Source organism: Schistocerca gregaria, chromosome 4, assembly GCF_023897955.1.
Source record: "Schistocerca gregaria isolate iqSchGreg1 chromosome 4, iqSchGreg1.2, whole genome shotgun sequence".
In the NCBI taxonomy this organism is placed as follows: Eukaryota; Metazoa; Arthropoda; class Insecta; order Orthoptera; family Acrididae; genus Schistocerca; species Schistocerca gregaria.
The window spans coordinates 240,251,168-240,266,523 of NC_064923.1; the positions used below are offsets into that span (position 1 = coordinate 240,251,168).

The 15,356-nt window shown below is 45.0% G+C and overlaps 1 protein-coding gene across 1 annotated transcript in view; it reads right to left on the reverse strand.

The window, feature by feature from the left end:
• Positions 1–15,356, reverse strand: part of LOC126267303 (uncharacterized) — a 364,313-nt gene that overhangs the window by 24,175 nt on the left and 324,782 nt on the right. Inside the window, exons 3-5 of the mRNA XM_049972379.1 lie at positions 14,645–14,810; positions 10,922–11,034; positions 3,313–3,487 (exon numbers count right to left, since the gene is read on the reverse strand). Of these exons, the coding sequence (XP_049828336.1) occupies positions 3,313–3,487; positions 10,922–11,034; positions 14,645–14,788 (432 nt within the window). The 5' untranslated portion in view covers positions 14,789–14,810. The remainder of the gene's footprint in view (positions 1–3,312; positions 3,488–10,921; positions 11,035–14,644; positions 14,811–15,356) is intronic.

The window sequence follows — 15,356 nt, forward strand, 5'->3', positions numbered from 1 at the left end:
CCCAATACTATTCAATACCTCCTCTTTAATTGCGTGATCTACCCGTCTAATCTTCAGCACTTCGAAAGCTTATATTCTCTTACTGTTAACACTGTTTATCGTCAATATTTCACGTCCATACATGGCCACACTCCATACAAATACTCTGAGAAAAGACTTCCTGACTCTTAAATCTATACTCGATGTTAACAAATATCTCTTCTTCAGAGACTCTTCCCTTGCCATATCCAGTTTACATTTCTTATCTTTACTTCGACTGTCATCAGTTGTTTTGCTTCCCAAATAGCAAAACTCATTTACTACTTTAGGTGTCTCCTTTCCTAATCTAATTTCCTCAGTATCACCTGATTTAATTCGACTTCAACCCATTATTCTGATTTTGCTTTTGTTGATGTTCATCTTATATCCTCCATTCAAGACAATGTCCATTCCGTTCAGTTGCTCTTCCAGGTCCTTTGCTGTGTCTGACAGAATTACGATGTCGTCAGTAAACATCAAAGTTTTTATTTCTTCTCCATGGATTTTAGTTATTACTCCAAAGTTTTCTTTTGTTTCCTTTACTGCTTGGCCAATATAAAGACTGAATAATATTGGGGATAGGCTACAACCCTGGATCACTCCGTTCTCAACCAAATACTTCTTGCTCACCAGATGAAAGAGTTTTGTCATGGCTGGCTCTCCCAAGGCTTTCAGCAGTTCTAATGGAATTTTATCTTGTTTCGATTGACATCTTTCATTTCTCAGTCAAATTCTTCGCGCAGTATAATATCTCTAGTTTCATCTTCATCTATGTGTTTTTCCATTTCCATAACATTTTCCTCAAGTACATAGCCCTTGTATAGAGCCTCTACATATTCCTTCCACCTATTTGCTTTCCTTTCTTTGCTTGGAATGGTGTTTCATATGAGCACTTGATATTCGTGCAGGTGGTTCTCTTTTCTCCAAAGATCTCTTTTATTTTGCCATAGGCAGTATCTATCTTATCCCCCAGTAATATGGTCCTCTAGTGTCCTGCTTAGCCATTTTGCACTTCCTATCGATCCTGTTTTTGAGACGTTTATGTTCCTTTCCGCCTGCTTCATTTACTGCATTTTTATATTTTCTCCTTTCATCAATTAAATTTAATATCTCTTTTGTTGCCCAAGGATTTCTACTAGCCCTACTTTTTACCTGTTTGGTCCTCTACTGCCTTCACTGTTTCATCTCTCAAAGCTACTCATTCTTCTTCTGATGTATTTGTTTCCCCTGTTTTTCTCAACCGTTCCTTAATGCTCTCTCTGAAACTCTCTACAGCCTCTGGTTCTTTCAGCGTATCCAGGTCCCATGTCCTTAAATTCTTACCTTTTCTTCAGTTCCAATCTACAGTTCATAACCAACAAATTTTGGTCAAAGTCCACATCTGCCCCTGGAACCGGCCTATAACACTCAGTCTTACGATTATATAATCAATCTGAAACCTTCCAGTGTCTCCAGGCGTCTTCCACGTATACAACCTTCTTTCATGATTCTTAAACCATGTGTTAGCTACCATTAAGTTATGCTCTGTGCAAAATTCTACCAGGTAGCTTCCTCATTTTAGTCTTTAACCCCACTCCATATACATCTACTACTTACTTTTCCTTCTATTCCTTTTCCTGCATTCGAATTCCAGTCCCCCATGATTATTAGCTTTTATTCTCCCTTAACAATCTGAATAATTTCTTTTATCGCATCACACATTTCTTCAATCTCTCCATCGCCTGCGTAGCTAGTTGTCATATAAACTTGTACTACTGTGGTAGGTGTGGGCTTTGTCTCTATTTTGGCTACAATAATGGGTTCACTATGCTGTTCGAAGTAGCTTATCCACGTTCCTATTTTTGATTCATTTATTAAACCTGTAGGCTTTGTGTCTATTTTGGCTACAATAATAGGTTCACTATGCTGTTCGTAGTAGCTTATCCACGTACCTATTTTTGAATCATTTATTAAACCTACTCCTGCATTCCCTTTATTTGATTTTGTATTTATAACAATGTATTCACCTGACCAGAGGTATTGTTCCTCTTGCCACCGAACTTCACTAATTTCCACTATATCTAATTTTAACCTATCCATTTCCCTTTTTAAATTTTTACCCAAGAGGACGCCATCATCATTTAACCATAACGTAAAGCTACATATCCTCGGGAAAAATTACGACTGTAGTGTCCCCTAGCTTTTAGCCGTTCGCAGTACGAGCACAGCAAGGCCGTTACGTTAATATTGCAAGGTGAGATCAGTGAATCATCCAAACTGTTTCCCCTCCAACTACTATAAAGGCTGCTGCCCCTCTTCACGAACCATAACGTTGGTCTGGCCTCTCAACAGACACCCCTCCGTTGTGGGTGCACCTACGGTACGGCTATCTGTATCGCTGAGGAACGCAGGACTCCCCACCAGAGGCAAGGTCCATGGTTCAAAGTAAACGAAGCTAAAGGATTCTGTTAGCTCGTAGGAAAATAACACATTGAAGACGAAGCAGGATGACACAGCAGGCTAACACGGGTAAAGAGTACATTCCTGATCACAATACTTCTAGTACGGAAGATGTTAGTTTGAGGAAGAAAGTTCCGAGAATGAGTCTTAGGAGTACAGAATTGTATGAGTAGTGAAACACAGAGTATAGGGTAACGTCCGCAGCTCGTGGTCGTGCGGTAGCGTTCTCGCTTTCCACCCCCGGGTTCCCGGATTCGATTTCCGGCGGGGTCAGGGATTTTCTCTGCCTCGTGATGACTGGGTGTTGTCTGCTGTCCTTAGCTTAGTTAGTTTTAAGTATTTCTAAGTTCTAGGGGACTGATGACCATGGATGTTAAGTCCCATAGTGCTCAGAGCCCTATAGGGTAACGGTAAAGAAAGGTAATCGAAGAATATGAGACGTAGGATTTTAGAAGGACGTTGAAGATCTGGTGGTCTGACCTACGGCGCTGAATTGGTGAGGAAAGAAACACTTTTTATGCACCAGTACGTACAGATTATTCGACGTTGATACTTTTAGTGAACTGATGATGACAGAAAGCCGAAACCGCTCATTGTGAATTATGTAGTTACTTGCGTTGAAAGGTGAAATTATGAATACACTGCAAAACATGGTGACGCACATTTTTGGATCCTCTCTTGAACTGATAAATCTACAAGTGACCAATTTTTTGAATGAAGTGCTTAGAGTACATTACCTTTTAAAACTGTATGATTGTCGGCAAACTAATTGAACTTTCACTATATATTTTTGCTCCATCCTTTCAACGATAAAAAGACTAGGTCTGTTGCTTACTGCTGGCTGAGCGTTAGTACCTGCAGCTTGGGCGACTCAGCAGGTGGCGCTGTGCGCGGACGGACGCTGCCGGAGTCCTCGTAGGAGGGGTCTGCTCCGCCGACGCCGCCCAGGCCGGCAGACGACGCGGTGTCGCAGTGCACGGGCGCCGACGCCGCCTTGTTCGGCGCCGCGTTCGGCACCTTCCGCTTATACCTGCAACCGAGCGCCAGCTGCAGACACCGCGTACTCGGACTAACTAGCTCTCTAAAATGAACTCAAGACTGCAGGAGAGCTTTGGAATGAGACTTTCACACTATTGTATCCGAAATGCAATACCTGTGGTAATAGCAACGAAGCAGAACATGTCAGCAATCTAAGAGTGCTTCTCCATATAACTTGAACCTTAATCAACACTAGTATATTTACTGATATTATACACTGAAGCGCTAAAGACACTGGTATAGGCATGCGTATTCAAACACAGAGATACGTAAACAGGCAGAATACGACGCTAAAGTCGGCAACGCCTATATAAGGCAACACGTGTCTGGCGCATTTGTTAGAACGGTTACTGCCGCTACAATGGCAAATTATCAAAATTCAAGTAAGCTTGAACGTGGAGCTATACTCGGTGTGCTAGGTACGGGACACACCATCGCCGAGTTAGTGATAAAGTGGGGATTTCCCAATTTCACGAGTATACCGTGGATATCAGGAATCCTGTAAAACGTCAAATCGTCGACATCGCTGCGGCCAGAAAAGATCTTACAAGAACGGAACAAGGACAACTGAATAGAATAGTGACAGAAGTACAAACATTCCGCAGATTGCTGCAGATTTCAATGCTTGGCCGTCAACAAGTGTCAACGTGTGGACCATTCAAAGAAATATCATCGATATAGGCTTTCTTAGCTGAAGGCCCACTCGTGTTCCCTTAATGACTGCACGACACAAGTCATTACGCATCGCCCGGGCCCGTCAACATCGACAGTGGACTTTGATTATATGGAAACATTTTGCTTGGTCGGACGATTCTCGCTTCAAACTGTATCGAGCGTATTGACGTGTATGGGTATGGAGAGAAACTCATGAATCTATGGACCCTTCATGTCAGCAGGGGACTGTTCCAGCCGATGAATGCTCTGTTATGGTGTGGGGTGTATGCAGTTGGAGTGATAAGGGACCCCTGATACGTCTAGATACGACTCTGACAGTTGACACGTGCGTATACATCTTGTCTGATCTCCTGCATCCTTTCATGTCCATAGTGCATTCCGACGTACTTGGGAAATTCCAGTAGGACAATGCGACACCGTACAATTCCAAAACTACTACAGAGTCGCTCGGGGAACATTCTTCTGAGTTTAAACACTTCCACTGGCCACCAAACTCCCCGGAAGTGAACATTATCGGGCACATCTGAGATGCCTTGCAACGTGCTCTTCAGAAGAGATCTCCTCCCCTCGTACTCTTACGGACTTATGGACAGCCCTGCAGGATTCATGGTGTTCAGTTTCCTCCAGCACTACTTCAGACATTAGTCGAGTCCATGCCACGTCCTGCTGCGGCGCTTCCGCGTGCTCAAGTGGGCGGTACGCGATATTAGGCAGGTGTACCAGTTTCTTTGGCTCTTCAGTATAATTACTGTAAGTTAAATATGAAAACCTTGAGCTAATATTGGGAGAGCGGGTGGACAGGGCTTTCAATTCCTCTGTTTAAGATATGTAGAGACCGGGCGAGGTAACGCAGTGGTTAGCACACTGAACTCTCATTCGGAAGGACTACGGTACAAATCCGCGTGCGGCCATCCTGATTTAGGTTTTCCGTGGTTTGCCTAAATCGCTTCCCACAAATGCCGGGATGGTTACTTTCAAAGGGGACAGCCGACTTCGCTAATCCGAGGGGAGCGATGACCTCGCTGTTTGGTCTTCTCCCTCAAATCAACCAACCAATGAACCATGATGTCGATAAAATTGCTCCCATAAAAAAGTGATGCGATATGATCTGAACACCAGTTATGAGGGTTATGGAATGAACATAAGTATAAAAAAGAAAATGATGATTGTATTTTAGAATGAAATGAAGAAAAATGAGAGCTGATGTTTGTGAGGAGTTAGTGGAACAAGTGGATAACATCAGGAATTCAGTATGTAAAATAATTGGTGATAAGACTTGTAATCAAGAAACGGAAACATGGATGACAATTTCAACAGTTTGGTTACTACAGATGGTAATGCTAGACTCCAGCCTAAAGACTTAGCTTATGGAATGATTGCCTGAAATTTGGGCTGGGATCCATAAAGTAGTAGCAAGAACGAAATATACATATTATATATAGCTGGCACTGTCGGATGGACAGCAATAAATGAAATCAGTGCAGAAAGTTTCAGATATGAAGTTTTATTACCTTCATCGCTTCTAGAAACACCTTAGTAATGTCAGAATTAGTAATCCAGTCTACCTACATGCGATCAAGGCAGTAAAAGCTCCATGTCTGAAGCTTACCACACATTAAAAAATTAACAGATGAAATAATAGCTGTGGATCGTCTATTTCCAAAACTTATCGATCGAGAATAACAAATGACAAAAAGTGGGAACCATTACAATCATAGAATGCGTAATAGAGGGCCCACGAGAACAGCGGTAGGCAACCTTCTTTACTTACCGCCCACTGTTGTACCTCTGTTAGCAGCGAAATACACTCCTGGAAATGGAAAAAAGAACACATTGACACCGGTGTGTCAGACCTACCATACTTGCTCCGGACACTGCGAGAGGACTGTACAAGCAATGATCACACGCACGGCACAGCGGACACACCAGGAACCGCGGTGTTGGCCGTCGAATGGCGCTAGCTGCGCAGCATTTGTGCACCGTCGCCGTCAGTGTCAGCCAGTTTGCCATGGCATACGGAGCTCCATCGCAGTCTTTAATACTGGTAGCATGCCGCGACAGCGTGGACGTGAACCGTATGTGCAGTTGACAGACTTTGAGCGAGGGCGTATAGTGGGCATGCGGGAGGCCGGGTGGACGTACCGCCGAATTGCTCAACACGTGGGGCGTGAGGTCTCCACAGTACATCGATGTTGTCGCCAGTGGTCGGCGGAAGGTGCACGTGCCCGTCGACCTGGGACCGGACCGCAGCGACGCACGGACGCACGCCAAGACCGTAGGATCCTTCGCAGTGCCGTAGGGGACCGCACCGCCACTTCCCAGCAAATTAGGGACACTGTTGCTCCTGGGGTATCGGCGAGGACCATTCGCAACCGTCTCCATGAAGCTGGGCTACGGTCCCGCACACCGTTAGGCCGTCTTCCGCTCACGCCCCAACATCGTGCAGCCCGCCTCCAGTAGTGTCGCGACAGGCGTGAATGGAGGGACGAATGGAGACGTGTCGTCTTCAGCGATGAGAGTCGCTTCTGCCTTTGTGCCAATGATGGTCGTATGCGTGTTTCGTGCCGTGCAGGTGAGCGCCACAATCAGGACTGCATACGACCGAGGCACACAGGGCCAACACCCGGCATCATGGTGTGGGGAGCGATCTCCTACACTGGCCGTACACCTCTGTTGATCGTCGAGGGGACACTGAATAGTGCACGGTACATCCAAACCGTCATCGAACCCATCGTTCTACCATTCCTAGACCGGCAAGGGAACTCGCTGTTCCAACAGGACAATGCACGTCCGCATGTATCCCGTGCCACCCAACGTGCTTTAGAAGGTGTAAGTCAACTACCCCGGCCAGCAAGATCTCCGGATCTGTCCCCCATTGAGCATGTTTGGGACTGGATGAAGCGTCGTCTCATGCGGTCTGCACGTCCAGCACGAACGCTGGTCCAACTGAGGCACCAGGTGGAAATGGCATGGCAAGCCGTTCCACAGGACTACATCCAGCATCTCTACGATCGTCTCCATGGGAGAATAGCAGCCTGCATTGCTGCGAAAGGTGGATATACACTGTACTAGTGCCGACATTGTGCATGCTCTATTGCCTGTGTCTATGTGCCTGTGGTTCTGTCAGTGTGATCATTTGATGTATCTGACCCCAGGAATGTGTCAATAAAGTTTCCCCTTCCTGGGACAATGAATTCACGGTGTTCTTATTTCAATTTCCAGGAGTCTAGTTGTATTCTAACCTACCCCCAGTTCCGCACTTCTGGTGGTTTGCAAAGTAGGGGAGTGTACTTTATTACATTTCAAAGCATAGTTATAGCAAGATACAGCATATAACAATATATATTATGTCAGTATTTTATGATAACGTAATTAAAATGTTATTAAAATCCCTATCGCCTACCGTCCACCTTGAAAGCTCGGATACTCACAGGTTGACTGCCACTGCACTAGAAGAAGTGTGTTTAACATGAGAACCAGAGGAAGAAAAATATTCTCGCTGACAAGATCAAGATAAATGTGTCATATGCAGTTTAAATAAAAGGTCGCGGCAAACCGGAAGCAGTGGAGAATGTTGAACCTGCAGCGACTGATCTGTATTACGGACTAAACACATGCACATCCACATCTATAGTTACATACATACTCCTCAAACCACCATATGGTGCATGGCGGTGGATGCCTTGTACCACTATTAGTCATTTCCATTCCTTTTCCACTCGCAATCAGAGACAAAACCTACCGTCTATACGCCTTGTTTTTGGGATCATTACTCGAAATGTGCGTTGGCGGTAGTGGAGTCGTTCTGCAGTCAGCATAAAATGCCGATTCTCTACATTTTCCTAACAGTATTTCGCGAAAAGAACTTCGTCTTCCCTTCAAGAATTCCCGGTTGTGTTCCCGAAGCATCTCCATAATACATGAGTGTTGATCGAACCTACCAGTAACAAATCTAGCAGTATGTCTCAATTGCTTCGATGTGATCCTTTAATCATACCAATTGCGAACCCCAACACTCGAGCAGTACTGGAGAATGGCTCGCACAAGTGTTCTATACGGCGTCTCCTTTATAGATGAGCTACTCCTACCCAAAATTCTTTCAGTATACCGATTCTACCATTTGGCTTTCCTACTATCATCCTTACGGGCTCGATCCATTTCACATCGCTTTTCAGAGTTACGTCTAGATATTTAATAGATGTGACTGTGTCAAGTAGCGCAGTGCTGATCCTATGCTTCAACATTAAGGGACTGTTTTTGCTACTCATCTGTATCAATTTGCGTTTCTACTATAATTAGTGCTAGCTGCTATTCGTAATACCCACTGTATCTTGCTACAGTCATTCAGTAACGACTTCTTCCCGTACAACATACCATCATCAGCAACAGCTCGTATAGCGTAACGAGCAGCGCGAGAGCTTCCACGCTAGAAAGATGAAGCAGACTAGTATTGAATTGATAGACGATCGATGTAAGTGCACCGGCCAGCCTCTTTGTCATTTACGTTTTTTCAAGCTCTCTTAAGCAGTTGCTATGGTGGTCTCTAATTTCTACGGAATTAAATATGATACGCAAACAGGTGAGAGGGCAGCTGCCCGTAAAGTTAGATATAGTAAATTTGCCAAATTCTTGAGTACAACGGACCGAGTGGTTGACGGGACTCATGCTCAGTAACAGGAAAAGGATGGACGGATAATGTAGTGCTGTCGTAAGCAAATCACGCACCACCGGGTAGCACCAGAGTTGTCGATATATCAACAACCCACTCCAGAGACGGCGTGTAACCCACCAATTGTCGCACCAACACAGTTGCAGCGGTGGCGCCGCCACAGATGTGAATGCGCCGTCGCCACAGCAGAGCGGGCAAGTCCAAGTCAAAACGACTACCGTGAAAACCGCCTTCTGCTTGTGTACTTCGCGCCGCATCGTCTGCTTTCAGCAACTCCATTTTAGTTGGTCTTCAGCGATTATTCTACAGGACTGTTTACTATCCATCCTTAGCTTCTGGCATGATACATCAACTTCGGGACTGAACCGCTTTGTACAAAGTTGAGTATCTGTCAGTAAATGTGTGGGCTTTTTTGCCAATCATCATCAGTGTTTCAGTGTCATCCTCGTTCTCTTCTCGTAGTGTTTCCCTTAGCGCACTATAAATAGTTGAGGATGGCGAGGAGTAAAACCTCCTTCTGTGGTTGTGTCAAAAGTGTCATAGAAGAAACACCATCTTCCTCGTCATTATCACCTACACCAATGGCTGTGGAATTTTTCCCTCTGTGTCGAATGTCAACACGCGTAATTTTAATACAATGAAGTTATATTATAAGATACAGCTCATTCTCACATGAGCAGATTATTGTATTAAAGTTAGTGAATGACGCAGCCAGCCACAAATATGTTTCGAATGTTGCGTTTTACTGCCATAACCGATTCAGAGCTACCATGCCCATCTTCAGATGGCTAATATTTTCTCGTTACGTAGATGATTAGGTCGTCTGCTCCACATTGCACAAGAATATTTGAATACTTGGTGCCACTTTATCAGTTGTTTCATTAACAAAAATACGCTAAAGTGCCTGTGTTTTATGAGGCAAAATTGTTGTGTTCACTTACATATGTTCCAGTAGATGGTGGTTCGTGTTGTTGTATTTCATGTGGTTTTCTACCTCTACGTATATGTTCTTGAATTTCAGCACAACAGATGTACTTTAAATGGGTTACAATGCTTGTTGGGCATCGCACATGTTTTATACACTTGATGCTTTTCTTTACAACGCGAAGATGATCATTAAGCAAAGCTACAAAGACACCATACATAAAGTATCGACCCAGGATGTAAACAGACGAAAGATGATGTGTGGGATGTGCAGAATGTAACATGTTAAAAACAGAAAAGTATTGGCACCCTAAGCATAAAGTTATTATTAAAAAACTGTAGCATTAATTGTTTTCATTAGGGTTTTTTATACTGTCAATGGTAATTATTAGGATATATTTGACAGTATAAAAAAATCTTCTGTCTTTTTATAATTACTTTTTGCTTATGGGTGCAAATATATTTCTCTTATTAGCATGGTGCGTTTTGCACATCCTACACATCATCTTTGCTCTTTATACGTCCTCGGTCGATATTCAGTGAGTGATATATTTTTACCATTCCTTAACGATAATCTTTGCATTGTAAAGGAAAACTTGAAGTCTATAACACGTCTGGGATGCTCAACAAGCATTGTAAAAATACTGTGAATTGTGCCACAGTAACCCATCTAAAATATGTGTAGTGTGGTGAATTTCAAGAACATACACATCGAGGTAGAAAACCACATGAATCACAACAAAACGAACCACGATCTACTGGAACATATGAAAGTGAACACGCCTCCTTTGAATCATATGTTCGTAAAAAGCAAACACTTTATCGAATTTTTTGTTAATGAAACAACTGGTAAAGTGGCACTAAACGCTCAAAAATTCTTGTGCAGTGCGGAGCAAGCGACATGTTGTTAACGATGAAAAAATATTAGTCATCTGAAGATGGGCTTGGTAGCCAGAAACCAGTTATGGCAGTAAAACAAAGCATTCAAAAAGTATTTGTGGCTGGTTGCGTCATTCACTAGCTATCATTAAAGGCCGAGGGGTTCACAAGATACAACATCGATAAAATGAAAATTGTTCTACATATTGGTGGCGGTGCCTGCTGGAAGAAGGTGAGGAGGACTTTGGCACGGTGGGACGTGTTGGCTGGATTACTCACTTGAAGAGCAGCACGGAGGCGATGAGCAGGGTGGCGAGGAGCAGCACGCAGCTGCCCACTATGACGGCCGTGGACGGGATGGCGGGGCTGCTGTGCAGCTCGGCGTCCAGCACCTGCCGGCACCACAAATCACACGTCACCTACACTCCGCTCCTCTGCAGGAGTTAAATCAGCTACCCTGATGTATGCTATAGCTTTGTGAATGGCGAGTGGCATTGCATGACCCGTAGAACGGAAACAACAGGATATGGATTGGGAGTCTTTCTTAGAAGAACGAAGGTAAAGAAGAATAGCAGAAATCGGACTAACCACTAACTTCACACTAAAGTTAGGGACTTCTTACAAGGGAACCTCCCCATCACCCCCCCCCCCCCTCAGATTTAGTTATAATTTGGCACAGTAGATACGCCTTGAAAAACTGAACACAGATCACTCGAGGAAACAGGAAGAAGTTGTGTGGAAGTATGAAAAAAGTAAGCAAAACATACGAACTGAGTAGTCCATGTGCAAGCCAGGCAACATCAAGGATAATCTGAGCTCAGCAGCGCCGTGGTCCCGTGGTTAGAGTGAGCAGCGGCGGAACGAGAGATCCTTGGTTCAAGTCTTCCCTCGACTGAAAAGTTTAATTTTTTATTTTCAGACAATTATTTTGCGAAGCTGCCCATGTACACAGAACAGTATTGTTTACGTGATCGTGTGTAAATTATCAAAGTTCAGGCACTCACACATAATCAACTTCGCTCTCCAAAATTCCAGGACATGTTCAGATTTGCTAGGACATATGCCATATTTGGCGGTCTCCACACGGAAAAATTTGAAAACGTTAAAAATGTATGTTTTGACAGAGCACAGGGAGAACTGTGCAACTGTGAAACTGTTGCATTCATTTGTTGCAGTTTCTGTGACAAACTCTTATGTTTTCATCACTTTTTTGGGAGTGATTATCACATCCACAAGAAAACCTAAATCGAGCAAGGTAGAAGAATCTTTTTACCCATTCGCCAAATGTACAAGTTAGGTGGGTCGACAACATATTCCTGTCATGTGACGTACATGCCGTTACCAGTGTCGTATAGAATATATCAGACGTGTTTTCCTGTGGAGGAATCGGTTGACCTATGACCTTGAGATCGAATGTTTTCGGTTCCCATTGGAGAGACACGTCCTTTCGTCTACTAATCGCACGGTTTTGCGGTGCTGTCGCAAAGCAGGGACACTAAACTTATTACAGTGAACAGAGACGTCAATGAGCGAACGGACAGATCATAACTTTGCGAAAATAAGGAAAGTAAACTTTTGACTCGAGGGAAGACTTGAACCAAGGACATCTCGTTCCGCAGCTGCTCACGCTAACCACGGGACCACGGCTCTGTTGAGCTCACATAGTCTTTGATGTTGCCTATCTTGCACCTGGACTACTCAGTTTGTGTATTTTGCTTATTTTTTTTCATTGTTCCACACAACTTCTTCCTCTTATCTCGATTCATCTCTGTTCAGTTTTTCAAGGCCTTTCACTGTGCCAACTTAAAACTAAATGTGAGTAGGGTGTGATGGGGAGGTTCCCTTGTTAGTCATCTTACTGGTTTGATGCGGTGAGCCACCAATTCCTTTCCTGTACCAACCTCTTCATCTCCGCTGAAATTACAATTAAATCAATATCATTAGATGCTGAATGGCGTTGCTATACATCAACGGGGACAGTTGAAAATGAGTGCCCCGACCTGGACTCGAACCCGGGATCTCCTGCTAACATGGCAGACGCTCTACCCATCTGAGCCACCGAGGGCACAGAGGACAGTGCGACTGCAGGGATTTATCGCCGGCACGCTGCCCGTGAGACCCACATTCTCAACTTATAGTCCACACACTATATTCGTAGTTCCCCTGCCATTATATCCATTACTCGTGGCAGACAGTCCACCGAGTCCCGTAAGAGTTTAGTCAAGTCGTGCCCATCCACACTGAAGAAAGTCATCAGCTGGCTAGCCTTAAACGATATGAAGATGTCATCTGTTCTTTCGGACATGTCCGAAATAACAGATGCCATCTTCATCTCAGAGTGGCGTTTGCGTTCTCAGTTATTTGCTTGATGCATTCCAATTTCTGTTTTCCTCTACAGTTTGTACCCTGTAGAGCTCCCTCTAGTACCACGGAAGTTGTCCCATGATGGCCTAAGACACGTCCTGTCATTGTGCCCCTTCTTCGTATTGGTGTTTTCCATGTCCGAAATAACAGACTAATGTGTATGAATTCCTAAGGGACAAAACTGCTGATGTAAACTGTCCCTAGACTTGCACATTACTTAAACTAACGTATGCCAAGAACAAAATCCACACCATTGGCCGAGAGATGACTCGAACCTCCGGGGGGAGCGAAAAAACACATTCATATAGCTAACTGATTCGCCTCGATGGGCAGTGATTCTACAATTTTCAGCGCGGATGCACATTTACGTCCGACCTCCAGCGGAAATCTAAAAGTAGTGAGCATAGAGGATACGGACGGGGACTGTGGAGAAATGGCGCTAGGTGAGTCGGCGTTGGGACGTGCAGAGATTGTCTGTGGATTTAAGACAAACGCTGTGTCTGTGTGGCACTGTGGTTAACATAGCTGCCTGGTAAGTAGGAGATCGCGAGATCGAGTCCCGGGCCGGCACAGATTTTCACTCGACACCGCTGATAGGACACGTCCCGTTGCAGCTGATATCATTAATTCCTTTGTTTTTCATTTCTCTCCTCTCCCTCTTCAAAATTACGTAAGCAGCCATGTGGCTGGTTGACGTTTGTGTTGAGGTGTTCTCCTCTTATGCCAGTAGCAAGGGGAGCATTCCTTGAGAAAGACAACCAACCTGTACACAGCGCCTCTGTTAGTATGGAAATCCTGAGACAGCCTCAGATTATGTCTTCCTCCCGTAACCCAGTAGCAAGGCATATCCATTTGTTGTTGTGGTCTTCAGTCCTGAGACTGGTTTGATGCAGCTCTCCATGCTACTCTATCCTGTGCAAGCTTCTTCATCTCCCAGTACTTGCTGCAACCTACATCCTTCTGAATCTGCTTAGTGTATTCATCTGTTGGTCTTCCTCTCCGATTTTTACCCTCCACGCTGCCCTCCAATGCTAAATTTGTGATCCCTTGATGCCTCAAAACATGTTCTACCAACCGGTCCCTTCTTTTTGTCAAATTGTGCCACAAACTCCTCTCCTCCCCAATTCTATTCAATACCTCCTCATTTGGAAAAAAACCACACACACACACACACACACACACACACACACACACACACACACACACACACAGCGCCTCTGTTGAGATGGTGTGGAAAGCCAGAGACAGCGTCAAAAGTATACTCTCACGCCTCACTGTTGTCCTGTTGGCTATTACAGCAATTCTATGTGTCCATACACTTCCTGCGAAGCCCACCAGAGTTTCATAAAGTGCACAGTGGTGTTCTCTTATGTATGTGATTGGTAGTCTGTGCTATGACATGTTCACATGTGACAGTCTGAGGAGTACTTTCTCTGCTTTATTAGTAGTTATGAATATGTGTTGGGTGAAACTGCGGTTTTCATCATACTCGCAGGTATCGTGTGCTGTTTCTCTTTTAATGTTTGTATTGTGTTCTGTAATGAATGGGTGCTGCTGTAATGTGCCTTTCCGTGACATGTACGCTCTCATGTGTGCTCAGACGAGATGTAGTGCATCGAGCACCGGTCGTCTACTCACGGGCAAGGCGTCGCAGACCTCGAAGGCGAGCAGCGGGCCGTCCTCCGAGCAGTCGCCGTCGACCAGGAATGGCGGCCGCGGCGGCGGGGGCAACGAGAACTGCGGGGGCGGCGGGCCCCCGCACGGCCCGCACTCCTCCTCCATGTCGCGAGCCCGGCCGTGAACTCTGCAACACACCAGCAGGCCGTCCGCGTCACCACAGCCGTCCTCAGCCAGCAGCACCAAGTATCTAACTCGTCAGTAATACCTGAAAAGGATTAGGCCTTAGGCGTATACTGACTGGCCGACTGTTGTCTGCAAGGCAACATGAACTATGGCTTCATTGCCAGTGGAAGAATCCTGAAGATGCTATAGCTTCTTTATTCAAGCAGCTCGTCAGAATGTCAATCCTACGGGCCGGGCTCGATTCCCGGCAGGGTAGGAGATTTCGTCGGCTCAGGGACTGGGTGTTGTGTTGTCCTGATCATCATCCTTTCATCCCCATTGACGCGTAAGCAGCTGAAGTGGCGTCAAATCGAAAGACTTGCACCCAGCGAACTATCTACCCGACGGGAGACCCTGGTCACACGAAATTTACAGCTACTCACTTGGCCACGCGAGGCTGTGTACACCCCGTTCCAGAGTTCCACACTTTAGAAAAAAAATCGGAGGAGGCACCAAGAATGGAACCCTTGTCCTTTCTCTCAGCAGGAGGCTACGCTAACCATTCGGT